This window comes from Acanthopagrus latus, chromosome 19, assembly GCF_904848185.1.
Source record: "Acanthopagrus latus isolate v.2019 chromosome 19, fAcaLat1.1, whole genome shotgun sequence".
NCBI lineage: Eukaryota > Metazoa > Chordata > Actinopteri > Spariformes > Sparidae > Acanthopagrus > Acanthopagrus latus.
Window position 1 is genome coordinate 20,747,510 of NC_051057.1, and position 27,018 is coordinate 20,774,527.

Sequence of the window (27,018 nt, forward strand, 5' to 3'; positions counted from 1 at the left end):
CCACCCCGGGGTGGGTGCTGTAATCACACAGTGATGTATAATGTGGAGGTTCTGGAGTTCAGGTCGTATTTCTTACTTTTATTAATCACTCTTTTCTTTATGATCAAGATGAGAGGACATAGCTTTCATGGCTCGGTGTATTTTACTTTCCACTTCCTGTCTTTGTGTGTTTTTTTTTCCCCTGCATTTGTTGATCGCTTATTAGTTTCTACTCCTGTTTTATCCTTGTAATTTTTTCCTGCATTTGCTGCCTGTGTCCTTGTGTTGTCCTGGTTAGTATAATTGAGTTTTTGTTCTCTTGGATTCGTACTTTTGTTGCCTGCCTCTTCTTTTATAGATGAAGTTTTTCCATGAATAAAGCTCTTTGTTAAGTCTTTCTGCCCGGCTGAATGTCTCGCATGTTGTTTGCCTAACCTTAACCGTTTCAGTCTCGATGAGTGCACCCTCTCGAGATAAATGATATTACATGAGACAATAAACATAAAAACAAGCAGTCCTTACTAATCCAGCTGATCGGAACGTGCATGTTGAGGACTCTCACGGCGCTCCGTTGGAGTGTTTTGAACCCTTTCAGCTGGAACAAAACACACTCGGGAGATCGCTGAATGATGCGACGACAGTTGTGCTTTCAAGAAAGGGTAGAATGGGAATAGATAAGAAGGACTTGGAGGACAGTTGAGTGAGCAGCTCTGTAAAAAGCGAGCAATTACAGCGAGGGTCGTTTCACTTCAGTACTATACTTTCTTTGAGGTAGTACTAACTAGTCTTTCTAATTAAGCTGTCATATCGCACATTAGGCTAAAAGGCTCGGTTGAAGCGTTAATGAAGCTGACAGTAAAATGAAGCTATTGAGGTTCTATTAATAAAAAAACCCTCATCTCACAGGTGAGGAGACGACGTAATGAAGGATCAGGAGTGTCAGATCAGGTGAAAGGAACAATGTGAGTCTGATTTTTGTCTCATTAATAATAATGTTGAGCTCAGTTTTCTAAGACTTGTGAGCATTTATTGGAATCAACTCTCTCATTGACTTTACATAAATATAGCGGGGAGGCGCCAAATTGCACAAAATACCAATTTCTACTTAATTAATTTGTTTTTTCAGTCTTTGAAATGGCAGAAAATTGTGAAAAATGTCAAATCAGTGCCTCCCGAACCCCCAACAGCTCTGCGTTAAGCTCCGCTTCTTGCTTTCACAATTCGATTGGTATAAATTAAATTTAAATTACACTCAATAGTGTTGAGTTCACATTCGTGTGTTGAGTCTTATTTACGTTGACACAGCTTTTGCATGTTGGCATCCAAAAGCACAACATGCATAAGTTTCACCATGCTTGGATCTTGATTTTGAAGTCAGACCGATACAGCAAACATCTTCACCATCCTATTGTTCTTTTCTTGTGTTGATATATATTAGAAGAGAGGCTCAGATGGGATCCAACTCGTTCGCAGAAAAAAAACTCATCATTAGTCCTCAAATGTCTTGTGTTGTCCACGACTCAAAGACATTCCGGGAAGAAAGCCTTAAAGATTAACAGTTACGTAGCTGGAATCAGAGATTAAATTGTCAGAGTAGTTGTCGATTAGTTTAGTGGAAGACAACTAATCGATTAATCATTGCAACGCTACTTTCAGAACACAGAAGGACTTCAGTGTCTTCAGTAACAACAGGGACAATGTTAAAACATTCTGTCGCTGACCAGAATTACACTGTTCTTCAACTTCTTACCAAGAACATACTTTGATAAAAGTAGGTCCGTTGACTTTATTCTTACAAACTATATATCATCGGACTTTTCTCCATCTCACTCGTATCTCTGCCTCCCCGGAGTGAGGCAGGGTTAGGGCTGCGCCCAGGGCAGGAGGCTGTATTAATAAGACATACTACCGTGGAAAAGGTATAGATCACAGGAGCAAACAGCGCCCTGGGCTAATGCTCAGCGAGCGAGTGTACAGGGGGGAAGAGAAAGAGAGAGAGGGAGAGAGAGCTAGATAGATTGAAGGGAAGTCGTAATGCCGAGGGTACTGTGAGAGAATAGATGGCTCTCGGTCTTTGAAGGAGCAGAAAACAAAGAGTCTGAGAGGTGAAGGAGGGATGATAAGGTCTGAAAAGATGAACTCGGTAGGGGGGCTTATGAAAGGGCAGTGATGGGAAGGATTTGAGAGATCTGACGTCTGTTTCTTTCTTGTGGCGGATGGATAAAGGCGGAGGGTTTGGGAGGAAGATCAGCGACTCGCTGAGGCACAAAGATGAAAAGGGTTCCTGGGAGGGAGGCAGGTCGCTGAGTAAGTCACGAAGCAAAAGATAAAGTCCAATCAGTCTCTCTGACCACTGATTCGTCATCATATTTTCTTGCCTTAAAGCCCCATCGCCCTGTGATTAACATTTCACGTATAAATGTAGACCTTTTTATCCAGATGCCAAACGGAGTCAAGCTAAAATAATGTAGCATGTTGAGGGGAAAAAGCAGCACTCTGTTATTTATCCCCATGATTTCCATGAAGGAGGCCATTTTCTAGCCTTGTTAGTATGCCAATGGTTTTTAACAAGGAGACAAAAGCTGTTGAGGAGGCGTTTGGCTATGCCAATCTAAAAATGTCTCAAACTGCTCTCCCAAGCACGTTCTGAATTAAAGCCATTGTGATGGTAATTTTGTCACCTCTAATGGACAATTAGATATGCTAGCAGATAGAGAGCGCTCTGCATAACAATCCCTGGGTTCTAATTACCTCGCCAAATGGCGTGGTTGCTCGTGCGCCTATGGATCACTAAAGCAATAAGACCGAGCGGGCGCAGGCAGATTGAAGGTGAAAGGGGGCAGTTGCTGTATTAAACTTATCCGTCCCTGATAAAAGCCTGATGGATGAGGAGCGGAGTGAACTTTCATACATCCGTCGAATAATGGCTCCCTTCAAGCGGGTTTTCCTCTCGTGGCCCGATCCGGCTGCGTTTGTGCTGGAAGCTTTATTGTGTTCCAGGCACATCGAGAGTGCCGGGTCTTCTCTGTGGCGTCGAGGAGGTCAGACTGGAGAGCGCTCGTATTAAAACCTGGTCGAAAGTTGAAACGCTCTCTTCAAAAGATGACATTTTTATTTTGGTGGAAATGTCACTCTCTAGTGCTCTACACCGTGTGTGAAGGGCCATAAATGCGCATTAAAGGCCGTGAAAACCTATTTTCTCTGTTAAATTCTATTATCAGCCAGAAAATCCTGCATGAGAAGTTCGAGCTGTTGTTTCATCTTGAGAGATTTCTGTCCTTGTGTGTTCTTCTCTGAGCTCTTCTCACTGGTTTCCTGGTGATGACTCATCTGAGTTGGGTGAGGATGAATCGAGGAGTCTCACAGTCTGAGCGAAGCTGCTCTGTCACAAATAAATACAGTGGCTACATTACCTCATCACAATGCACCCTTCATACGTTGCTGCGTTTTCTTTTCTATCTGTGCATTATTCCCTGAAATTACCAAATATTAACTTAAATCACACTGTCTTTCATTGTTAACGAAAGAGAGATAAAACCCTTCGATCTGTCCCTTTATCAGGATCTGCACCAAAAGTTAATGTGGGTTTGTTTCTCCAGGTTTTGTGGAAATCCATTCAGTAATTTTGTGGTAATCCTGCTGACCACCTAACCAGCCAACAAACAAACAGACTTCGATAAAGACATAACGCTTATGTAAGTGATAATGTATAGAACAGCGCTCACTATCGGGAAAATAAGTCCCGACAGGACGAAACGGACCCTGACGCGAAACTGATCCCCCTTATTACACGGTTACTTGCCAACACGTGTGTCTTTTTACAATTTATTTGTTACCGTTCATAGTGTTTTTCAGCAGAGAAATATAGTTCGCCAAACCGACGCCGTTTCACTTCTCCCTCTTCGCTGCTTTCCTGTCTTTTTCTTTTCTTGACCGGTGACGACACATGCCGGTGACGGTGACGCCTTGTGCCACGAGTTGAAATCACCGTATTTTCCAAGAATATTAAAGTTAACTTGAAACTCATTTTGAGTTAATGGAGAGGTCTTTCTGTGATAGCTTGGAAGCCAATTTATACATTTACTTCCTATTTAATACATTATATAGAATGTGTTGCATAATATTTGCTCAGTATCCTACTGCAGCCCATGGTGTTTAGCATTCAGTGTCGCCGCTGTGTAGTTCCTTTAGAAAACCAGCCTGTTTATATCATTAATGTAAATAATACTCTCAAAAATACATTATTTGGGATTAAAACAGTGTTGGTGATGTACCGCCGACCCCTATAAATGTAGAATTTTACTGATTTCATGCTTGAACACTTCAAATCGGCACATTAAACCAGTCAATAACCTCCAGCTATGAATATTAAACGTAAGATTTTAAGTGAATGTACGACGCTCTTCAAAACCAACCAGCGTTTTTTTTTTTTTTTTCTGAAACAGAAGATTTGAACCACATCAGATGTTCTTTTAATCACACGCTGCCCAAAACAGCGTCGTCCTGTTACAGTCTAGTCAGTTTATGACCGAGTAGGAGGCGTTTGATTTGACGTACCACAGCAAACCGTTCAAACATATTAAGGCATCATTTGTTAAAACACAAAAGCTATCCGAGCCGTGCTTTTATATTAAAACCCACCGCACATATTTGTTCCACTTAGTGACCCGTTGATAATTGTTGCACGCCTTGATGAAAAGTTGCACCTTTTCGGTCGCTGATGGATTCATAAAAGTCTCAAACGAGCCTAATTTAATGTGCCTTTGATATTGAAGAGGTAATAAATGGAGGCATCCCCTTAAATTTAATTATGCGGTTAATGCCCAAGACAGCTAATAACTTCATTAACATTGAATATTTGCTGTTTTATTGTGCCAGCAGCAGTTATGTAACATTTTGAAGTGGAACATTTCGTGTTTTGATTTCTTTGCTGCACAAAATATTTGTGCAGGAAACCAAACATCCTGTTTTACTTCCGACGTTATGAGACGTCGGACAACAGTGGAGGGCTGAGTTCAGAACTGTGGCTCTCGCTGGCTCAGTTTGAGAGTCAGCTGTCCGACCCTCAGGAGGAATTTCGGGGACATTTGGTTGAACCTTTTGTCTTTTTTCCTGGAAGGGGTTAGGGTTGGGAATGTGTGTGTGTCTGTGGAGTTGATACATCAAGGAACATCTGGAATTGAAGACCTAATTCCTCTCTTTCTGTGTCTCCGTGCAGGTTATGAGCTTCTGTACCGTAATCGCGAGGGCGATGTCGTCAAGTTCAACGTGGACACGGACGAGAAGACCATCTTGGTGCATAACAAGAAGTTTGTAAGTTGTTTTTTTTCATCTTCTCTTCCCTCGTTAGTTCTCACAATCACAGGACTAAAGATCTGACTGCGGCTGCCCATGAATTCAATTAAAACTTTTCTCACAGAGTCAGCAAATCAAAGCATACCCATAGCCCTTTTTTTTTTCTCACTACAAAGCTTAATCAGATGATCCATTATTACTCTGAAATGTGAGCTGCATGGTTAAAAACTTGAGGCTTGGGTTGTGTGTTGAAATGAAGATGTAGCGCTGTCTGCGCCGCGTCGGCTTGAGTGACGACACACAACATTATGTCTGCCATCAAATCACCAGGCCCTGGTGCAAAGATTAATGCGACTCCCATTTGCTTCGGGAGAGGAGCAATCCGTCAAACGCAGTCATTTAAGGACTGGTTTAATGAAAAAATACCACGCATGGTTAAAGGTCTCATCTTTTTGTCTTCTCTTTTTTTTACTCTCCCCCTCCGTCTGACATCTGCCTCTGCTTCCCAGGAAATGTACAAAGCCAGCAAGTATGAGGTGTCTCCTGACATGAAGCACGTGCTGCTGGCCTACAACGTTGCACCGGTGAGCTTCTCATTTGTTTGCTTGTTTTTTGAATTAGCGAACTGACAGCCAAATATGTCAGCAGCCTACACTTGGGGTGGAGAGGGGCTTTTGGCTCGTCGTGCAGCAAAGGAAGGAGGGCGGGAGGGAGGAGAAAGTAATCATTGCGGGGTGTGAAGGCCTGTCGCACACCGCTGCCTGTCAGCGATGGCGTCGGGGGGCCGGCACAGCCGAGCGGAACTGTAGCGAGGGAGGCAGAAACACAAACAAACCCCTCGGCGCCACGCCGGCTCGTGGGGAGGGAGATGAGATCGACAGAAGGAACGGGAAGTATTGGCCGGGAATGTATAATTTTCCGTCCGATTCTGCGTAAAGCGCCTCACGACCGCATCGTCTCTGCCAGCGCCTTTGTTATGCATCAAAGCGTCTCAGCTCCTAACATAGGTAGATCAAATATATTTAATCACTTTGCCAGCTGATGTCTGTGTGTATACTCGGTTCGCTCCGGAGAGTTGGTGCCTTGTTGCTGTCGGTCGGCGAGCGCTGGATGCTGGCAGAGATGCAGCCTCGCGTTATTGCGGGAAAATGAATGGAGAATATTACAACACTCCAGAGACGTCGAGTGCGCTGTACTGCATGTTTTTGCATTAGTTATTCCATCCAAACCTCCATCACCTTGATAGATGACAGTCATTCCTCCTTTACGCTCAGCGTGTCAGCACACAGTCACACACTGGCTTATGCGCACACACACACACACACACACACCTCGCCTCTGTAACATGCGGTATGGATCACGGGTGTTCATAATAAACAGCGTGTTTGCATACTAACGCATAAAGAGCAGCCTCCGTTTGAATGTGAATGCGTCTCTGGTGTGCAGTGACTTTAATACGTCCCTGTGCTGCTCATAAACTCTGCATGTGTAGCTCCTACACAAGATGAAGATGAACAGTAAGGTATCATCTGTCAAGAACTTTAGTTAGTTAGTTAGTTAAGATGAGTTTCTCCAAATTTTCCATCAGTATATTTTTAACGCAATGCTTCAAAATGTGCATTGAATATGTCGATGGATACACAGCTAATGTCTAATGCCATTCTTCTTCTTTCACGTCCTTCGCTTTCTTTACTACTTAGTCTTCCTGAAGATGTTTAAATGAAGATGTCAGATGCCATGTGAAGTGATCTAACCTGAATCCCTTCCCCCTCCCTCCAGGTGTACCAGCACTCTTACACGGCCTTCTACATCATCTGCAGTCTGGAGACTCCGTAAGTAGGCGTCAGGGCCGCATCCTGTAATATCTCCCCTGACCTCGCTGCCCCGCGACGCTGACAGCAGCTCGTTCCCACCTGCTCTCACAACCTGTTCTTACCGTACCTCCTACAAAGCACCTCTGGCATCGGCCACGCTGTTCTCTTCTGTCTGCGAAACAAAAAAGCTTTATTCAAGTGTTCTGGGACTTGAAGTGGCAGCCGAGGTTTCCCGCAACTTCTACAGATCTCACTTTTGTGTTCACGAACGTCAAGCTTGACAAAAAAAAAAAAACCCAAAAAAAGACACTTTGACTATTAGATGTGATTCTGTCTGGTAAGAGAGCTCAGACGTTCCTCAAAGCACCGCAGAGCACTCTGATAGAAACACTGCTCTGCTGTCTCAGTTGGAGAATGAGGCTCTTTGCGATGCCAATCAGTCCTTTGTGGCTCTCTGGTGTCCTTCAGTGTGCAGCAGTTGGAGAGAAAGGACTCGGCATTAGTGAAATCTAGCAAGTCTAGGCTCTTTGTCGCAACGTAACCTCTCTGATCTTCATTTTAAAACGCATGAAAGAAAAGCAGAACATGTTCTCATTACAAAATAAATAACAAATGGCTGCTTTTATACAAAGCTTTGATTGAAAGAGCTTCACAATTTGCTGCTCATTCACAGATTCATACACGCTGACACACACACAGGTGACAGCAGGAAACCATGCGAGGTGCTCGGCTGACCATCGGGAACTGTTTGAGGTTTGTTAACTTATCCAAGGACGCTTCAGGGTGTGGACGAGACGAGCTCGTGATTAACCTCAATGAAGAGCTCTACTTCAGAAACAGTAAAACCATGACACACATTTACAAGTTAAACCCTTTCATGCATGGCGTCACCACCAGCCTTGCTCACAGTCATATTTAAATGTTATCTGTGTGTTATGTCTTCGCCGCTTGGAGATGTGGCATCATAAATTCAAAATGGCGGAATGACCAGGTGATGTAGACCAAGTACCTCTGGAATAACAGCTAAATCCTCTGATCCTCAGAAAACCATACAAGGAAAAGATATTTCTACTGAATGTGTTAAAAAAAAAAACAACAACAACCAGATTTAATCCAATGTTTTGACTGTCGCTCATGTAGACGCTTCCTTATTTTGTACATTTAATTTAAAATGACGATGTCATTTACTCAAAGTGACTTTACTTAAAAAAGGAAACAACCTCAAAATTACCAAGTAGACTATTAATTCAATTTATGAGTGTTCTTTTGGTACTAGGTAATTCTGAGGTAATCAGTTCTGAAATTTATAGTTTTAACCCAGTTTTCTGATAACAGAAGTGTTAAACAGTCATTTCTGAATCACTTTCTGTACTCCTTTAATATAAAATGTATTTGTATTGGCATTATTTTCACTTGTTTATGAGTAAAAACATACTTTTCGGATTTAATACTTCATGCATGAAAGCATTAAGAAGCCAGAATTGAACTGTTCTGTCAGCAGCCGATACAAAGTACCTCACTTACTTCTCTTTTAAATGACTTCCTCGCCGGGTCACAGTATTACAGCCCCGTCAGCAGCTCCTGTGCTCAACTCTATTTGTGTGCTGCCACCCAGTGGTAGTGAAAACCCTCCTCAGCTGATGACCTCATTCATCCTGAGCTCCAGACAAAGACGTAGAGGCAGTGGCACCTCTAATTCTGCAGCCTGCACTGCGCAGCACTTTCCCCAATCAGGAGAGGTGACACTGTTATAGAGCGCAGGTATTTATGGATACACTTAAACCTTTGTTCTGCGATGTGCTTACACTTGTTCCCCCTGCTGCAGCAGCGCTCGAGGCCGACGATCACTGCGTGTCTGTGTCTGCACGTCCGTCTGATAGCATTGTTTCCTCTGTCTGTGCTCCGCAGGGAGACCTGGAACTTGAATCCTCCGGAGGTGCGAAATGCTCAGCTGCAGTACGCCGGCTGGGGACCCCAAGGTCAGCAACTGGTAAGAAACAACGATTTCAATGATGTCCCCCCCCCCGGCCCGGGGCTCATTGCTGCCTCGTGACGATGGTTTTTCAAAGTTAAGAGTCAGGCCGTAGTTACCGTCTTACTTTTAGCCTTCTGAAACTGACCTGTGATGGAGAACACGCTGAAAAACACAAAGAAAACACAGACAAAGATGGATTACAAATACAGAAGGGATGTGACTTTGCAGAAAGGGTAACCAAGTGCCAAATGAGTGCTCGCATGCAGCGTCCTCTGCGTGCAGTTTTTAAAGTTAATGGAAGATGCTGTAGAATTAATGACTTTAAGGGAATTTACAGCAGCGCTCTGATGGAGGAGCTGGAATGAGTAATGGAGGGAGTGTGAGTAGTACTTGTTTAAACCTGCATTAACTGATTTCTTTCTTCTTTTTTTTTTCTTTTGGGTTTCTTGGCAGCAGTACAACAAGCTGTTAACACAACACTGACAGATTATCACCTTTAAACATGCGCAGCAACATTAGCATTTATGTCCGCACCCCACCTGATGGATGGAAGTCATTATAGTTTTAGTGCTGGTTTTTGCTCTCCGACAGCTCCCCGAGGCAAATGTCCGCCGCTTTAGCCACTAAATTCTTCACCGCGTCCGCTAGCTAGCTGCTAACCGCAGTCAAATTGGGGTTTCGTTTACCACGTTCATGACAACCGTCGATACGACTTCTTGCCCAAGTTGTTTGCTGTTGATCCATTCATTAGATGGTCTATTGCAATGACAAGAAACTGAAATAAAACAGACAAACCATATAGATTTATTTTATACATGAGGTCTAGAAGAATATTCCCAGTGGCCTTTGCTTTAGATAGACGGTTGACAATGTACATTTATAGGACAAAATAAAAACCCTGCAGAGCTTTCAAAGTTAGCATTGAAACTTTTCAATTCTAACAAAATCAAAGTTAAAAAGTGAAAAGAAACCACTCAGGAGGTGCGACGGACGGCAGTAATATGATCACATTTTTAGTTAAACTCTGAGAGCTGCATTTTGAACAGGTCGGAGGTGAGATGTGGCTTTCTGACAAAAGAGGATAAAGAGCGTCGCAATAATCCAGCCTTGGTGGAATAAGAGTGCGACTGATCTTTTCAAGGTCTGCGCGAGATAATTAATTTTTGAGACGGTCCTGAGCCAAAGAAAAACAGAGTTGAACAACAGCCATGCCGGCATTACCTCACCTGCTGTCTAGCTCGCTAAAATGGTTCGCCTGGCAGCTGAGTTCTCATGACTTAAACACTTGAACTGAAAGCAAATCATGTACACAATGTCCTCTGCTGCTTCCTGTATCTGGAAACAACACTGATGAGAGCGATGGGAGTTGTGAGCTGAAAGACACTAAAAGTGGAGAGTCGCTGTGTAATCTGTCACGACCAGCGATTCCTCATGTAGCCGACTGATCCGTTGTTAACGTACAGTTATTCATTAGAGCAGCCCTCAGGTCACTCCTCATACAGTGTGCGGATGCCAATGTAAATCTTTGCACAGATGTTAACTCCGCTGAAGGTCGCAGCCCGTGAAGGTGGGTCAAGCCGTACATCGAAACGAAACTAATGGTGCGTTCAGGCGCTCCCTGTCAAATTACGACGTCAGATATTTCAGGGAAATTAACCTTAAACAGCTGAGTGGCGGCAAAAAAGTTCCATTATGCCTGAGGTTACTGGCAGAGTTGTGACATTTTCACACACATTTCCGACACAGTGCAGCTCGTAAATGCATCCACACGCCGGCGAACAAATCAGGCTGCTAACGAGCTAACAGTGAAGTTTATGCTCGACGTGTAGTGGCTTTTTCATTGCTCCCCCCTTCATGTAATGGATTTACCCGAGATTGACGACAACTACCTGACGGTCACGTTGCATTTCCTGACTTTACGAGCTGACCGGCGTCTCCTGAATGCTCCATTACATTGACCAACTGACCAGCGCACAATGGATTATGGGATACTGAGGGGCGGCCAGTGATTCACCGGCCGCATCCCCTAAATTTGGTAGAGAGACAGCAGCCTTTTTGTTAGTCTGCATTTAGCTGAAATGTGATGTTGCACAGCGAAAAGTCAGTCTAGAAATACCAAAGAAACTTTCGAGGGATCCAACCCGTGAATTAGCACTCGGATAATCGTTATGATTTCGCGAGCTGCGTTCCCATCAACACCTCTCGCAGACTATTCTTTCCCTCGGGGTGTAAATCATCCTAATGAGTCACCGAGCTCTCCCAGTAAACACATTTCAAATTAAACACCATTGTTTGAATCACAAGGAGCAATGGTCCTTTGCAGCTCCTTCCACGATGAGTCATTTTCCGCCTTCATCATCGCGCAGTCGAAAACTTGTCAGAGCATTAATGAGCTCCAGTCTGTTGGTTTGCAGGGCAGACAGACTGTAAGTGATAACATCCTGCAGCACAATGCTATTAATTACCTGTTATCTCGTCAGCGGATTAATTAACACGGTCGCTAGATTGATATAGCCTCCAGTTTCCCGCCATTAGCCGTGAAGTGTTTTTACTTCCATCAAGCGAGTTATGTTAGCGTGAAAAGCGAGCAGCAGCTGCTCTCCCCGCAGGTCCGGGATGTCCTCTGTTCTCAGAGGTGGAGGTTGAAGGGGAGACATGTCCATCAGCTGAAAACAAGCTAAACACACTCTGCAAGCCAAACGCGCCGTCATATTTAGACACCTAATATACATAAATCAGCCCACCTGTTATTCTGTTCCCAAATCCCTTATGAACTTAATTAAATCTCATTTACTCTCCCGTAGAGAATGATCACATACGTACGAGCCTGTATTCACACTGGCAAACACAGCTGTCCAGCCACATGTTAAGCTGTTTGTTAGGCTAAGAAGTCAATGTAATTGGGTGCAAGAGTGGCATGTTATTATTATTATTTTTTTTTTTTTTTTCACAGAGGCACAGAGGTTTGTTTCTGACAAACTAAATTCCCCAGTGAATGTAAAAGTTTCTTTTCATGCTCCCTGTGGGCGGCTAATCCTCCACATGTGGCTCAAAGTTTGGACGTTCAGCCCCGCGAGACGTAACCTTTGTATTACTTTAGACGACAGAAGCTGTGTGTGTGTGTGTGTGTGTGTGTGTTTGAGAGAAAACTCTTTTTAGTCTTATGCTGTCCAACTTGTAAAAGTGTTCCAGCAATTAAATGTTGAACTCTACAAGATAGACAGATATTCAATTTTTTACTCCGTACAGGTCACGATTAAAACAAACTCTGTGTCCTACATGTCCCATAATGCATTCAGGCAACATCCTTCTTTATAACTTTTCCCCCAGCATGCATTCAGTTTCTAGCGCAGGTTTTCTGCTAAAAAAGACCGAGCGTCTACAGCTGTGCCAGCTGAAGCTAAATGCTAATCTGACTCCCAGGATGTAGACGGTCGGAGCAAACCTGCCATTGCAGCAAATGTTACCATTATCAAAATCCTTGCTGCTACCGAAAAAACCTGCAAGCTAACATCCTGAAATATGGTGAGTTAGCCCACCCTTCACCTGGTCGCTAACTGTACCAATTTAAACAAGATAGCAGCAGCTAACTTTCAGAAATGTTTTATTGTGAATTAGCATCCTTACAAATGGTATGACAGGGCTTGGAAAAACCTAAGACTAGTAAAATGTTCTAGTAAAAAAATCTGACCTGAGAATGTGGAAGTTATTGCACTTGAGCCTGAATTTTTACAGCCCCATGGATTTTATGGCCATCCATCTTAGAGTTGTTGGCCCGAGGCTGTTCCAGTCTGAACCACATGGAGGACGGACACACTGACCCACTGACCAGCGCTGCCATCCTGAGAGCCTCTCCGACAAAGATACAGCACCTCCAGAGTCACAGACACTAAAAGCACAACTGCTAACCTCACATTTTAATGTTGTTTCCTTTAATTTGTCAGGCTTACATCCTCCCACCTAAATAGTTTACATGGTGTTGGCACAGTCTCAGTTGTGCAGCATCACCATCCCAAACAAACAGAACCGAAGCAGTAAAAGTTAGAGTAATCCCTTCCAAAATATTCTCGCAGAGGATGAGTGTGGATCCCAGCCATCACTGGCAGAGTTTTTAGCTTCCTTCAGAGAACGGGGCCAGGTCTTCTCTCTGTGCTGTGGCCTAGATTAGCTTCTATACAGGGACTCCATCTGCACCAAAGTGACACCAAACCACATGGGCCCCCAAAGATTGCGTCTCCTCAAGAGGAAGTAATTGTGACAGATTTGTGTTACCTTAAACGAAAAATGCCTGAGAAACATTTTACTTGGTACTTAGTTCAAGTATTTTTCGACACGTTGACCCTTTTTAACGCTGCAGAAAGATGTCGGACAGCTACAGGACTGGATTTCATGCTGTACATCCTCCCGTCACTCAGATTTTCACAGTGAATCCTTTTTTTTTGGGGGGGGGGGGATCATTTACAAACTGATACAGCTCGAGGCCAAAAGATTCCATAATCCTCGAGATACAGCGCGAACTCTTATTCTGTAATAGGCCGAGATTGATTTCAGCGTGGCACAAAGGCTGTAACATTTTAAAATTCCAGCCCTGAGAGCCGCACCGCCCCGCCACGCTCACCGTGGGTGCTGATGATCTATTATTCTCTGTAATGAAAGAGTTGACCTTCAGTTATCTTGAAAGCCCTGCAGGCCTGCGGAGGAGAGCGTCAAAGTCGGAAGTTTGCTCCCAAGGTTTTTTTCTGTCTTATCAGGAACTGAAAAGACTTTCTCTTTTTTTCCTCTTTTGTATCTTGTCAGAAACTTTTGGTTCCCTCTAGAATGAAACGCTGCCGTCAGCGGTGTGAGTCCTGTTCTCTTATTTGCGACCGTGCTAATGTTAGCTTTGACCTCCGGCTAGATCTTGTGCCGTGACAGCGTGATCTCTGCCTCGCCCGGGTCGCCCACCTGAGATGTAATATGTCGGTGTAAATGCAAAGACTGCCCGCAGGCTTCCTCCTGTGCATGTCGATATTAAAAATAACAATGAAGTATCTTCTCCACTATAAAGAAATTCCCTGTAGGAGGCCTGTCAGTCGTGGGTCGGCTGCAGAGCAACGTCCACAGAGCAGGAAGTGGAGTCTTACGCAGGCGCATTCAGCTGATTGAAAAGAGATTCCTAACACTTTGAAATGACTGTCCTCTCTTTCTGGCTCCTGTAGATCTTCATTTTTGAGAACAACATCTACTATCGCTCTACCGTGGAGAGCCGCTCCATTCGTCTGGTGTCGACCGGCAAGGAGGGCGTCATCTTCAACGGGCTCAGTGATTGGCTGTATGAAGGTACGGCTGACAAATAACGCTGTGATTTTGATTGATTATCAAGAGTGATGCTTATCTTCGTTCTAAGATGAGGTAGATGAGAGGACTGGTACCTCTTTTTATATCTGTCTGTTGCATATGAATGTCAGCATTTCCAGTATTGTCTGAATTTGGACTTTGTGGGCACTTTGCGCCCAGATGTGTGTTTTCAGACTGGCTCCAACAGAAGTTATGAAAATCCACCAAATTGCAGCTCTAAAGCTCCAAAAATTTTGCCTTTAGGAAATCGCTTCCTGGGCAAGAAATAATCCCACACATATTTCTGTGTAATTTACTTGTGTTTTGTGTCGATTAAATGTCGTGAAAGAAAGATTTAGAGGTGCTCGTAAGCTGACTTTGGGTAGAGCCAGGCTAGCTGCCTCCACCTGTTTCCATAGCTAAGCTAAGCTAACCCCCTGCTAGCTTCAGCATTATATTCAGTGTACAGACATCAATATAAGTGTTTTTTCACAAAGGTGTCCAACAATTCCTTCAGTCAGGTGACAGCTGTCGATGAAGTCACTTACTGTGGCCACTGGCTCCAAACATTATAGTAAATAAACCAAAATAAACCAAATGCTTTAGCAGATTTGTACTTAACCTGCAGTTGTCTGTACCATCGTTATAATCTGACTGAATTTAGAATGAATTTTTTTATTAATTGCACTTTCAGGACGTTGGAGTAAAACTCCATTCCTGAGCACTACTTTTCTGAAAAAAGTTGAAGAAAGAAGAAGATACTCCCAAAGTCAGGAGCAACACAAGCTGTGGTGTTACTTCTGACTTTTTGCAAATCACTGCTTGTGTTTTGTGAGGAAACCAGTGTTAGATGGAGTTGTTCTCACCAAACATTGACACATGCGACATTTTAATGACTGTCACAAGGTCGCTGATGGTAAAGATCCACAGAATAATGTCATAATCAACATAATCTTTCCATTCCAACAGTCGATATGAGCTCAGACAAGTGTGGAAGACCCAGACAGCACGTTTAGAGCAGCAGCCTTTCAAAGTGTCTGCTGTAAAATATTTAAGTGAACCTCTTTTCTCTCTCTTTTCTCCTCATTCCCTCCCGTTACTCTAATTTGAACACTCTGCTGCTACACATGTATCAGCGAGTAATGACATGAGACAGCACAACTCCCCAGCGTCTGCAGCCACATTAGTATTTTTGGCGTGCAGGCGTTTGATTTTTTTTCCTGCAGGTAAATTAAAAAGATTGGAAACTCTTGTCAATCTGCCTCTGCTTTACACAGCTCTGAATGAATGTTCTACATGGATTGATTTGCATTAATTCAGCGGTGGCGTGTGGCGCGCACACTCCGATACAGATGTCACGGCGCTCTCTGATCAAAGGATCACCTGCGTGCCTCGCAGTCAGAAAAAAAATAAATAAATAAAAAAAGCAGCGACGGGCGCTGTGTTAGCATTCACCTAATGAATTTATATCCGCTGCGCTGAGTGCACACTCTGCTCCAGTGGAACAGTGTTTTAATAACAGAGCGGGAGGGAGACGAGGGGGGGAAGCTGCGAGCACACAGATATAGAGATAGCAGAGATGGAGACAGACCTGTGATATACAACAAGCTGTTAATCCTCCAGTCGGAGCATAAAACGGCACGTAAGTGTCTGATAATGTGAACGGCTGCCACCCGGGAGGATCGTGGAGCCGTGACGCGGAGGTTATCTGAGGTCGACGGTGCAGGACGAGAGGCTGCGAGGCCGTTTCCTCTTTTTTTTTTTAATTTAACGCCATCAACCCTGCAGCCTCCTCTCATCTCACTGGACGCTGGAAAACCCACGTCCATCCTCCAGGAGCCGGGTCCATCCTCCAGCATTTAAACGTTCATCAGGGCGTTATTGCAGCACGCTGACCTCCTGACTCGTATTTATGAGCCGCTGAAGGTTTTGTAATTTACACTCATCATTTATTGACCAGATAAATCTTCCACGGGATCGAGGCGATGCTCATGATGATGAGATAAAAGCGAATCATGGAAACACAAAATTAGATTGTCGTTTATTCCTGGATGTCACCAGTGACGGCAGGTGGAGATTCTCCTCCTGTCATCCTCCGGTCGGATTAAACAAAATTTTAATTTAATCACAAGCTTTAATATAGTCGAGTATTTGTGCCTCCCTTTGCTGATTTTTTTAAGCCTGCTATCGTGAAGTATTTAATTATTCAGTCACAGATATGAGGCGTTATTTCAAGTTGAGATTGCAAACAGTGTCTTGAAGTAATAAGGACGTTTGGAGATAATGAGGTAGTTAAAGCGAAATCCAAAGATAAGAGGCTTTAACTAATTATTATTAATCATAGTTTCTTTGGACATGTTATTCGGTGCACCGAGCTGTAGTTAGATTTAACAGCCTCGTCTTTAATCGTAGACTCAGAGAGGTGGTGATTCACTTTCATGGTCGTATCTCAAGTCGTTGTTTCTGAATTTTTATCCTCCACATTAAGTCTGGTGAGACAGTCCTGCCTCTAACCCTCTAAAGACGAAGGCTGTAAGGTCCAGTTTGTGTCGAGACGGTTTTGGAGACGTGTTAAATCAATGGAGTGGTGATTTTGAATGTTTGTGGTGAAGATGAACATTAACTGTCCACTCAGTTTATATCCATTATAGCTATTTTTTAAAACATGTAGTCAATAGTGTGGTCCAAGTATCACAATATTAAAGTGTTGTAACTTGATTTCTTTCTGTCTCTTTTGGATTACCTGAATACCAAACATTCACAAGTTAAGTCAAGTCAAGTTAAATGTTTTGTCTCAGTGTTGTTTCTGAGTCAGAAGGGTAACTGCACAGATGATTCGTAGTTTTGTCGTTAGCGAAAAACAATATTGACCTTGAAGTTGAAAAAGGAAACGAGACTAAAATCGAAAGCCAGAAAAGTCACATGAGCCGAGGTTGCACTTTGGCGAGAGTTTCACTTTAAGGTGAACACTGATGACATCACTGGATCATATTTTATTTCCCTGTTTCAAACCAACAAAGCCAGGCTCACCAGTAAAAGCTTTTTATGCTTTGAGGACGAACAGGAAGAGCAGCTGTGAGTCCGACCTTATCTCAGTGTCCAACCTCACTAATGCTCCTGTTGCTGAACGGGAGCAAATCCCTGCTGCCGGGCTCCAAAATCCAGTGGAACGCCCGAAAAAAATAAAACTGGAGACTTACGATTTGAGCAGGAAGTGTTCAATAACCACATGTTGGTGTCACGTTCAGGTGTCCACAGCATTTTGCCAAAATGGATTCTACATACCAATAGTGCTGATTTATTTGTATCCTGTTATATTTCTAATACACTAAAAGTCACTTTCATTCCCGTTATGTTAAATCCCTTTTCAAAAAAGAAAATGTCCATAAGCCTGTAAATAGATTTGGCAGCGGCCCAGCGGTGATGCCGGCATCTGCAGGGGAGCTTAGGAGCTGCGCCAGATTGTGCAATGTTAACATTCATCAGTGTGACCGCGAGGCGGAAGATTTTCCATGTTAATGACTCAAGCTTCCGCTCTGGCCAAGGTCAAGCTGAGGCTCAGACCGCCGCCGAGGACGGACGAGGCCTTTAAGCTCTGGCAGATTTGATGCCGAGGGGTGAAAGGTTGGCGAATAATCTCCCAGACTTGAACGTCCTCTGGGGTCACATTGCTGTTTTAAATCCACAAATGTGTGTGTGTGTGTGTGTTTTGTTTGCATGGAGGAGACTGGGAGAAAACAATTAAAGAGACGCAGCCAAGAAACCCTGCCGGCTGTGTGTAATAGTCCAAAAGGCCTCAGGAGAGTCTCAAGTGTTCTGTCATCTGTCTGCCGTCTGATTACCGAGGCTGTGCTGATGCCGTTACGTCCCGCAGCGTGACGTGGCCCCGGGAAACGACCGTTTGTTGGGCTCTGGTGCGGCGAGATAAAAACTGCAGCGTTGCTTTTTGATTCGAACTGTGTTTTGCCCCCGTAGATGTTTGGCCAGATGACTTGTTTGCATCGAGAGCCTTGTTCGCCGGGGTTTGTGTCTGTTTATCGCTCCGTTTGCGACCGAGTCCCGCCGGCGCCGCCGAGTAACCGCACAGTCAACACTTGGTGCACTCGAAAAGGGAGAGATTAGTGAGGGGAATAAAAACATTTGGTTTGAGTTTATGAGCTGAAGCTGATGCGAGGCGTACAGTTGGAGGTAGTTATGTTGAAGCACGTCCGAGCTGCATCGCCTGTGGATCTTCACACCAACAGCAGGACCAGGAAACAGTCTGATGATTTCTCGGTGTCTTTCACTTTGATACTGTCACTGTCGGACGCAGATTTTTGGAGTTGCTGGTAAACAGAAATCTTACGTCCGCCAGAGGAGACAATTTTAAGGATCAAGTCAGCAAATCAAAACATTATAAATGAGAGTGCTGGAGCTTGTTTGATTTTAATATCTGTAGAGGAAAGAAATGGAGCCTGGAAGCTTGCATGATGGAAATAAATTGTCTCTGTCCAAACAGAACAACAGAACCCAGGGAAGCAGTGAAAGAGTCTTTAGTCAGAGGAAGGTTGAGCGAAATCCAAAACACACAAACTGGAGGCTGGAGGGCCAATAGATACGAGACAGAGACAGTCTAAGACAGTCAAGTTGAGATGCACTGGTGTTTAAAGCAAAGAGCCAATCAGGTGATGGAGATGGTGAGCAGGTGAGGTGAGTGTGTCGTCTTTAGGGCCGGCAGGTGGGAGTGGAAGTGTGTGAAACTACAGCAGAGTCCACACGATCTGTTTTTTCTGCTCCGCCAATTCGCTGTCCATGCACGCAGCCGTGCAAAGCATGCTGGTAGCGTAGCTTCAGGTTTACAAGAGACAGTCCATTTCACATAAAGTTGAAATCTGGCTAATCTATGCAAAAGTGTTACTGAATCAACCACAGATTCAGAGACTGCATGCATTGTTACTTACACAAAGTATCAACAGAAGCTTATTTCGGCAAATCATTTTAGTAAAATAAGACAACGCAACGCCGCGTCCACGGAACAGAAACAACATGTAACGTGGTGGTAAAATCACAGGAACGAGCTTCTCCTGCAGACTCAAATCGCAAACATTCAATCACGGACGGAAAACTCGATGTTTGACTGTTTGATCCTCGTCAAACTGAGACAAACGGTGAGATATCGTGACCTTTAGTTCTCAAATGTGGGTCAAAGTCCTGCTGGATCCTACATTTCCCATAATGCAAGTCTGTCTGAGTGCCTCTTTAACCGTCGTCTATGGAAACATCTTTTAGGTTACATGTACACACCGTCTGTTAGCTTGATATAAAACCTGCAACAGCATTTTCTTCCCTCGTCACCGTGCAGCGCTCTCTGGATGGAGCTGAAGACGAGGCTGTCAAGACGCTCAGCACAAAATCTCACCTCGCTCCGTCATGTGCTTTTCTGTTCTCGCTCGGTTGGCACCTACACCGTCGCCTCAGTCAGCGCCGTGATAGCTGCTGCGCTGTATTTATAGTAACAGCTGCTTCTCTGACATGTTTCCCGGCTGGAAAAAAGTAGAATGTCACGACTTCTGCATCTCAGTTCGACCCGAGCAGACTCGTGAATTCTCCATCGGGTAGATCCCAGGACTTTTTCAGTTCAACATACAGCAGATTGAGTTAAGCTGATCAGTAAAGTGGTCCAACACAGTCAGGATGAATGAGGGCAGCTTTTCTTTCTGTGCCACAGTGCTCGCGCCACTTGTACTCTTCTGTCATGTGACTCTGCTGCCCTCTGTTGGAAAGAAGTCGCCAACTTTTTAAACACAACGTCATCGTCGGTGACTCAGTGCAGAGTTCACCAGATGGATTATTCCTGCTGAAAGAAAGAGCTGGATGAAAAGCATCCGTCACCGTTTGAGTTTCTCTCTCCTCTCCTCTCCTCTCCTGTCCTCGTTAGTTCAGTCCGCCTGGATGTGTCACATTATTATTTCCCATCGGCCGCTCGACTCGTACCGTCTCATGCATTAATGATGCTCTTTGCTAAGTGAATAATGTGGTTCCACACAGCAGGATGGGAGAGGAGGCCAGCCTCAGCTCGCTAATCATTAGAGCCCGACCGATATCTGGTTCAGCCGATATCGCTGACATACCAGTATTGTTAGTTGTTATAGTTTTTTGCTTACAGCACATATTTCAAAAGATACTGTGTGTAAAGTATCTTATTTAATCTTCCAGTGACTGTTCGTGAACTATGTCTTTAAAGCTATCGGCTGAATTAACGGTATCAGCAGGTTTTATTCACAAATATCCAGAATCATTCAGGCTCTGGTCCAAAAAGAAAAGGAAGAGAAATAATCTGGTTACTTAAGAGGAAGAAGTGGGAGTTCAGCTCATCATTTTACACCGTCTCTCTGTCATTATTACTTCACTTTGTCTTTTGTTTACCTGGCACACATCAGCTAAAGTGACCGGGCCGCCCCCCAGCCGAGCAGCATCCGACGGGCCCGATGGGTTCCACTCCACGCGGAGAAGCTTTTTAAAAGCTGCCGCTAGTGAGGTTGGGGAAACCAGCGATGCGGGAAATCATATTACTTTTTTATTTTTCTTCATCGTTTGCTAAAAAGAAATGCTCTGTTCGTCTTCAGATGACATCCAGTCATGCAGGTGGAAACTAACTGGACTAACTGCCTCCATTGGTCCCTTTTCTTAGTGTGACTGGCAACAGAGATGCCTGAGTTTTATTATTAGTTCAGTCCAGCAGTGGGAAGATGCTACAGGCTCCAACACTCGGGCAGGACTGCTGAAAGAACAAACGTACACGAGCGTCATCATCAAGCGATGCTGCGTGTCGAGTGTCTCCAACGAGCGCGCACAGTTAATGAAAATGCTAATTGGTAGTTGATGTGTGTTAATTCCCCAAAGCCAGCGCCCAGTCCCACAGATAAACAGCATTAATGAAATTTTAATTGCAAAAGTTGATTTTAAACGTGGCTGCTGGCGCGTCGTAACAAAGAGTCGGAGTGTTTGTTTTTTTGTTTTGTTTTTTGACGCCGTCTGCGTCGACGCAGCAGAACTTCATAATGACGCTGTGTTGTCAGGAAAAGTTCCCTCAGCGAGATTTTATTTGCATAATTTCTAAATAACTCTCCATGGAGAGGAGTTTATACATATATATATATATATGTGTGTGTGTGTGTGTGTGTGTGTGTGTAGCAGCAGAAAGAACTGCTTTTATCATCCGTTGTGTTCTCGCTGTCAGTCGAACAAGATGGTGTGTGACTGCGACATAGTTTTAAGTACACACACCTGCACGCAGAGCGTCCTGAGGGAACCGTCGAGGTGGCGAGTCTGAAATGAGTCGAGGTGACAGAGAGAGGGAGGGAGAAGGAGGGAGGTAATGATAACCCAAAAACTGTTAGTTATTCGGTTGCAGTCGTACCTGGTGAGAAATTGCTTGTTCGGTTCGTTCCTGGGGAAACGTAGCCGGGTTCTATTTCGGTCGATGGGGGTCGTGTTCGGATTTAAAAGCCGCTGTGATTTATGACCTCAGCATCCGGTGCTCCGGTTGTGTGTTTGTGTGTGCAGGTTTAAAAGAGAGAGAGGTGCAGAGTGAATGAGAGGGTCCAAATATAGAAAAACAGGTCAGGTAAGAGTTGGTGTGCTGCGCTGCTGACGGGGCAGAGAGGAGAACTTTTATTTTCCTGCCTCTTCGACCTGATTTTAACGGAGGATTATTGTCCCTTTGTCCAAAACTGCTCGATTTATCATAAAGAAATCATGTTAACGAGCCTCTCTAAAGCGTAACAAAGAGCACCACTGATTAAACAGCATTTATTTACATTTTAAAAGATATTTTCCCCATAAAACCTGTTAATTTCTAACCCCGATGAGAAGCAGCAGTGTGATTCTGTTGGCCCGCAGCCATGTAATTAACTCGTATCCCCGCTGTGTGAGGTTTTTTTTTTTTTTTAACCTGCTGTCATTATGATTGATGGTCATTTTTTCCTCCTCTCTCTTCCAGAGGAGATTTTCCAGTCCCACATCGCCCATTGGTGGTCTCCAGATGGTGCCAGGCTAGCGTACGCCACCATCAACGACACCCTGGTGCCCAGGATGGAGCTGCCCATGTTCACGGGCACGCCGTACCCAATGGGGAAGGAGTACCACTACCCTAAGGTGCAGTTTTATCATCAGCACTAAGGGGTGTAAAAAAATTCATACAGCTAGCTTTCTTTCTTTTGTTTTGAACAGAGTGAGTAGATGTGAGTTAAAGTTTGTTCCACCAGACTCCCTTTAAAAATCCCTCAATTTTGCAAGTTGTGCAGTCAGGAGAAACTTTATAAACTTTATGAAAAGCTGTCTGCGACAAACTCAGAACTTTTCGGACCTTCTGGTTAATTCGGCTAACTTTGTACATCAAGATGCGTCTTGTATCCATTTGTTCTGGGGAACAAATACATGTACCATTACATCCCTATTTATCATAACATATTAATTTCTTCAACGTGTTCAGGCCGGTGAGGAGAACCCGGTCATCACTCTGTACGTCGTGAACCTGAACGGACCTCTTCACACCATCGAGATGAGACGACCTGATGATCCCAGGATAGGGTGAGGCTGTCGACCAATCATCTCTCTCCTCCTACCTCCTGCGTTTACATATTTTGTACATATCCACGCATATGTGAAATCTCTCACCACGTATTCATGTCATGAAGCTATTTATGAGATGTTTTATTGTCTTTGTGTTATAAAGATTTGGTTGATTCTCCGTCTCCAGTGATGCATTTTCACTTAATGCCGTCCTGTGTTCAGTTTTTTTTTTTTTTTCTGCTCTGTTTGTATTCATGCCCGATTTTTTATTCCTCCTTCTCTGTGGCTCATTATATTCTGCACTAATGTCTCAATTTCTCTGCGAGAGATCATTAATGTTTCATCCCGTTTTTCAAATTCTTTTATAATCAGCAATTGGTGAGCGGAAACATTGTGGCTCGTTATTGCTTCATTGCTGAACACGTATTCATTGTTGCTTCCCCTCGGACGACGCCGGCTCTCAGACCTCGCAGTGTAAACAAAGCTAATAGTTATTTATAATAACACCTCTGTGTGTTTGTCAGGGAGTACTATGTGACCATGGTGAAATGGGCCACCACCACCAAACTGGCCATCAACTGGCTGAACCGAGCCCAGAACATCTCCATACTGACGCTGTGTGAGGCCACGACGGGGGTGTGCACAAAGGTACGCCTCAGCACTGTGTGTGTGTACAGATAGTGTACTTTGTGTGCTTCATTTATACACAACGACTGAATGCTGTCGACCTGTTTCTACAGAAACACGAGGATGAAAGTGAAGGCTGGCTGCACAGACAGGTGAGAATACTGACGCAGAGTTGTTGATTATATTTTGAGAGATGACATTTTGGTTATAGCGTTGGTTATTTTCTTTATGATGATCATCAAAACAAAGTGTTTTCTCAGCTGCATCATCCAGTGATTCGATTCAACTCTTCAAGTGCACTCAGCATTTGTGTTGTCAGTTATGGTGCTTTATTTTTATGTTTCTTTAATTGACTTATCGTCTGCGTGTCTTCAGAATGAGAAGCCTCTGTTTTCTAAAGATGGGCTGAAGCTGTTCTTCACACGCGCCATCCCTCAAGGAGGCCGAGGAAAGTTCTTCCACATCTCCATGTCCATCTCCCAGGTAGGAGAGCAGTATTTGAAACACATTTTGGGGCAATAAAATCAACTCCTCCATTGTCTTTATATGCGCTTGTCTTAATAATATTAATGATTTTGGGTTTTTTTTTTTCTCTGAAGCCCAACACCAGCACAGACACACTCCAGTCCATCACATCTGGAGACTGGGACGTCACCCAGGTCCTGGCCTACAATGAGGACAGCCAGCTGATGTGAGTGTCACTAAACCATCCTGCATCACCGACCACAGGCACAGCCAGAAAATATCAGTACATCACATATTCTCTTAGTACATCACAATTCTCCATAGTTTAGACTGTATGGATGTTGCTTTATTTAAAAAAAAAAAAAACCCATAAAATTATTTTTTTCATCTACAATGGATTATGTGTGACAGTGAATATATATTTTTTTTTTATCTGTGAAACTAAGTGAAAATCTTGATCATTTTTTTTCTTTTCTTTTTTTAAACCTGTGACATTCGCTCAGAACATATTGAGCAGATCAGTGCCAATCTGAACACTTTCCTGGTTAAAAGATATTTTTCTCCTGATTATTTTGTCACTCAGTTTCACACATGGAAAAAAAAAATTCTCCTGGAAATCTTTTTTTCTTCCACTCGGCCTCACACTAGGTTTTTTCTCCAGATTTCTTTTTTTTTTTCTCATTTCCGCACATGGAAACACAAATTGAAGGAACTCATTCTGAGGATTATTCAGGCAAAACATTTTTTTTTTGTTTTTTTTGTTTTTCCCCCTCCAGCTCTTAAGTAATATACACAGGAGAGAAAACAATTTAGATGAAACAAAAACAAACGTCTCCACCTCGGGGCTTCGGTACATTTTTAATTTTAAATGGAGCAGCAGAATTAAATTTAAACTGTGTTCATTGTAAAAACTAAACTGAGGTTTAGTGATAGATAATGTTTGTTGCAACATAATTTAAAGTTAAACCAAGAAAAACTCAAACTTTGCAGGAGAGACGATGTGGTGGAATGTTTTCAGCACCATGGACAGAGACAGAGAGCCGGTTTGTGTCCATGTGTTTGAGTGTTTCAGCACCCTGGACAGAGATCAGTGACGCAGATAGTTTAACCCTGTTTAATGAACAAAAAAATGTTTATTACATCTGATCCATGACCAGTTTTTCGTGTTGCGTTGAGCCTCGTGCTCTTCTCCTCGCTCTCACACTGAACTGCTCAGAATGTGTTGAGTGTTAAAGCGTCTCTGTGGACTCTGACTCATCTCAGATATTCCCAGATAAATTCACACCCACACTCGAGGGGCCACGAAGCAACTGTGATCCGACTGACGCCGTCTCACATGTACACACACACACACAAACATGTCTGCAAACACAAGTCATTGTTCCCAGTGTTGGAGTTGAAAAACCTCGAACCTGTTCTCTCTCTCTCTCTCTCTCTCTCTCTCTGGGTTTGAGTTGGCCTACTTCTCTTCTAAAAGGATTAGTACCCCATTTTTACCCCCATCATTCATTTATGAAGCATCTATTCGAGCGAGTAGTTGGCTCGTTGCTTTGCCAGGTGTTTTTTGTTATTTTTTTTTTTGTTTTATCTCTTTGAGGCTGAGCGCTGACTCAGAGAAAAACCGAGCGATGTGAATGACAGCGTGTGTTTTCTCTTCTATTAATGCAGATATTTCCTGAGCACTGAGGACGGCCCGAAGCGAAGACATCTGTACAGGTGAGAGCTGTTTCATTTGTGTTGCGCTTGTTCTTTAGCAGCAGTCAAACGTGAACATTTAGCTCATTTATATTCTAGGAAAAGTCTTGAAAATGTGTTTTTGTTTGTGCAGCGCCGACACCTTCGGTTCGTTCAACCGCCGCTGCCTGTCGTGCGCCTTGTCCGACAGCTGTGCCTACGTCAGCGGCTCCTTCAGCCACAACATGAGCTACTTCCTGCTCAACTGCCAAGGTACAGCGCCCGAGTAAATGTACTTACTGACTTCAGTGTTGTGGTGAAGTTTTAAAAAAACAGACCAGACTTTGGGAATCATGCTCTGCCTCTCCTTTCACCTTGATCCATGTATGATGCTGCATGACGAAACAAAAGAGCAGACGAGGTCTCGATGTAGCGCTGAAAACAGAACCCTGTAATTTGAGGCTTCGCAGATTTATCCGACACTTTAATGTCACCTCTGATCCTCAGCAAGTGATTACCGCCGAACCGAAATCAAACAGGAAGTGACCATAAAGCCACCAGAACCACAGAAGAATGTACGCCATGCAGTTCTGATATAATTACCAAGAGAAGAGACGGAGAGTGGGAGGAAGAAAAAAAGGAGGGCAGGAGGGAGCGGCTGGTGTATTTTCACCACAGTGTTCCTGCAGCTCGCTCCCAATTTACTAAGTGCATCAATCACTTCATCCACCGTCCCTCCTCCCCTCCGATCTGAGGTTTTTAGGGCTTTAGCGAGACGGACTCCGCCTCAGTTTGTGGCCCAGATATGGAAAGAAAAAAGCAATTTCAGCGACTGGATTACATAAATCGAATAAGCAAAGAATTTGCTCTTTGTTTGATGGACAAAAGATCTGAGACGTGTCTCTCTCTCTGGTTTCTACTTTATTGTTTGGAGCTGCTGGAGGAGACTTAGTACGGTGTCCCTGAAGTGCAAAACACAAAGCAAAAAACAATAAATATATAAATTTCTATTTGAAGTACAACACTTTTGTTAATTACACTTCAATCTGTTGCTGTGTTTTTTCTGTTGTTTTGAATGTTTCTATATTTGTTTTTTGTGATTTCTGGTTTGATGTTGTGTTTCGTTTCTTTGTTAATTAAATTTTCATTTTGTGGTTGTGTTTGTGTGCTGTTGTTGTGTTTTATATTTGTATTTGTGTTTCATTTGTTGTTTGTTGTTGTCTTTTGTCTTATATCCGCTGATGGTTTTTGTGACATGTTGATGATTTTGCTGATGCGTTTTTATTTTTGCTGTTGCTTTTTCCTGTTTGCTGTTGTGAT

The 27,018-nt window shown here is 43.6% G+C and overlaps 1 protein-coding gene across 4 annotated transcripts in view; it reads left to right on the top strand.

Annotated features, from left to right (window-relative positions):
- The window catches only part of LOC119008443 (dipeptidyl aminopeptidase-like protein 6), a 219,307-nt gene that overhangs the window by 184,453 nt on the left and 7,836 nt on the right, over positions 1-27,018 (top strand). For all 4 annotated transcript variants that reach the window (XM_037078756.1, XM_037078757.1, XM_037078754.1 and 1 more), the window contains 13 exons: positions 5,198-5,292; positions 5,784-5,858; positions 7,054-7,106; positions 8,997-9,078; positions 14,262-14,382; positions 22,361-22,515; positions 22,853-22,950; positions 23,457-23,580; positions 23,673-23,711; positions 23,935-24,042; positions 24,159-24,250; positions 25,693-25,740; positions 25,853-25,971. In XM_037078756.1, the coding sequence (XP_036934651.1) occupies positions 5,198-5,292; positions 5,784-5,858; positions 7,054-7,106; positions 8,997-9,078; positions 14,262-14,382; positions 22,361-22,515; positions 22,853-22,950; positions 23,457-23,580; positions 23,673-23,711; positions 23,935-24,042; positions 24,159-24,250; positions 25,693-25,740; positions 25,853-25,971 (1,209 nt within the window). The remainder of the gene's footprint in view (positions 1-5,197; positions 5,293-5,783; positions 5,859-7,053; positions 7,107-8,996; positions 9,079-14,261; positions 14,383-22,360; positions 22,516-22,852; positions 22,951-23,456; positions 23,581-23,672; positions 23,712-23,934; positions 24,043-24,158; positions 24,251-25,692; positions 25,741-25,852; positions 25,972-27,018) is intronic.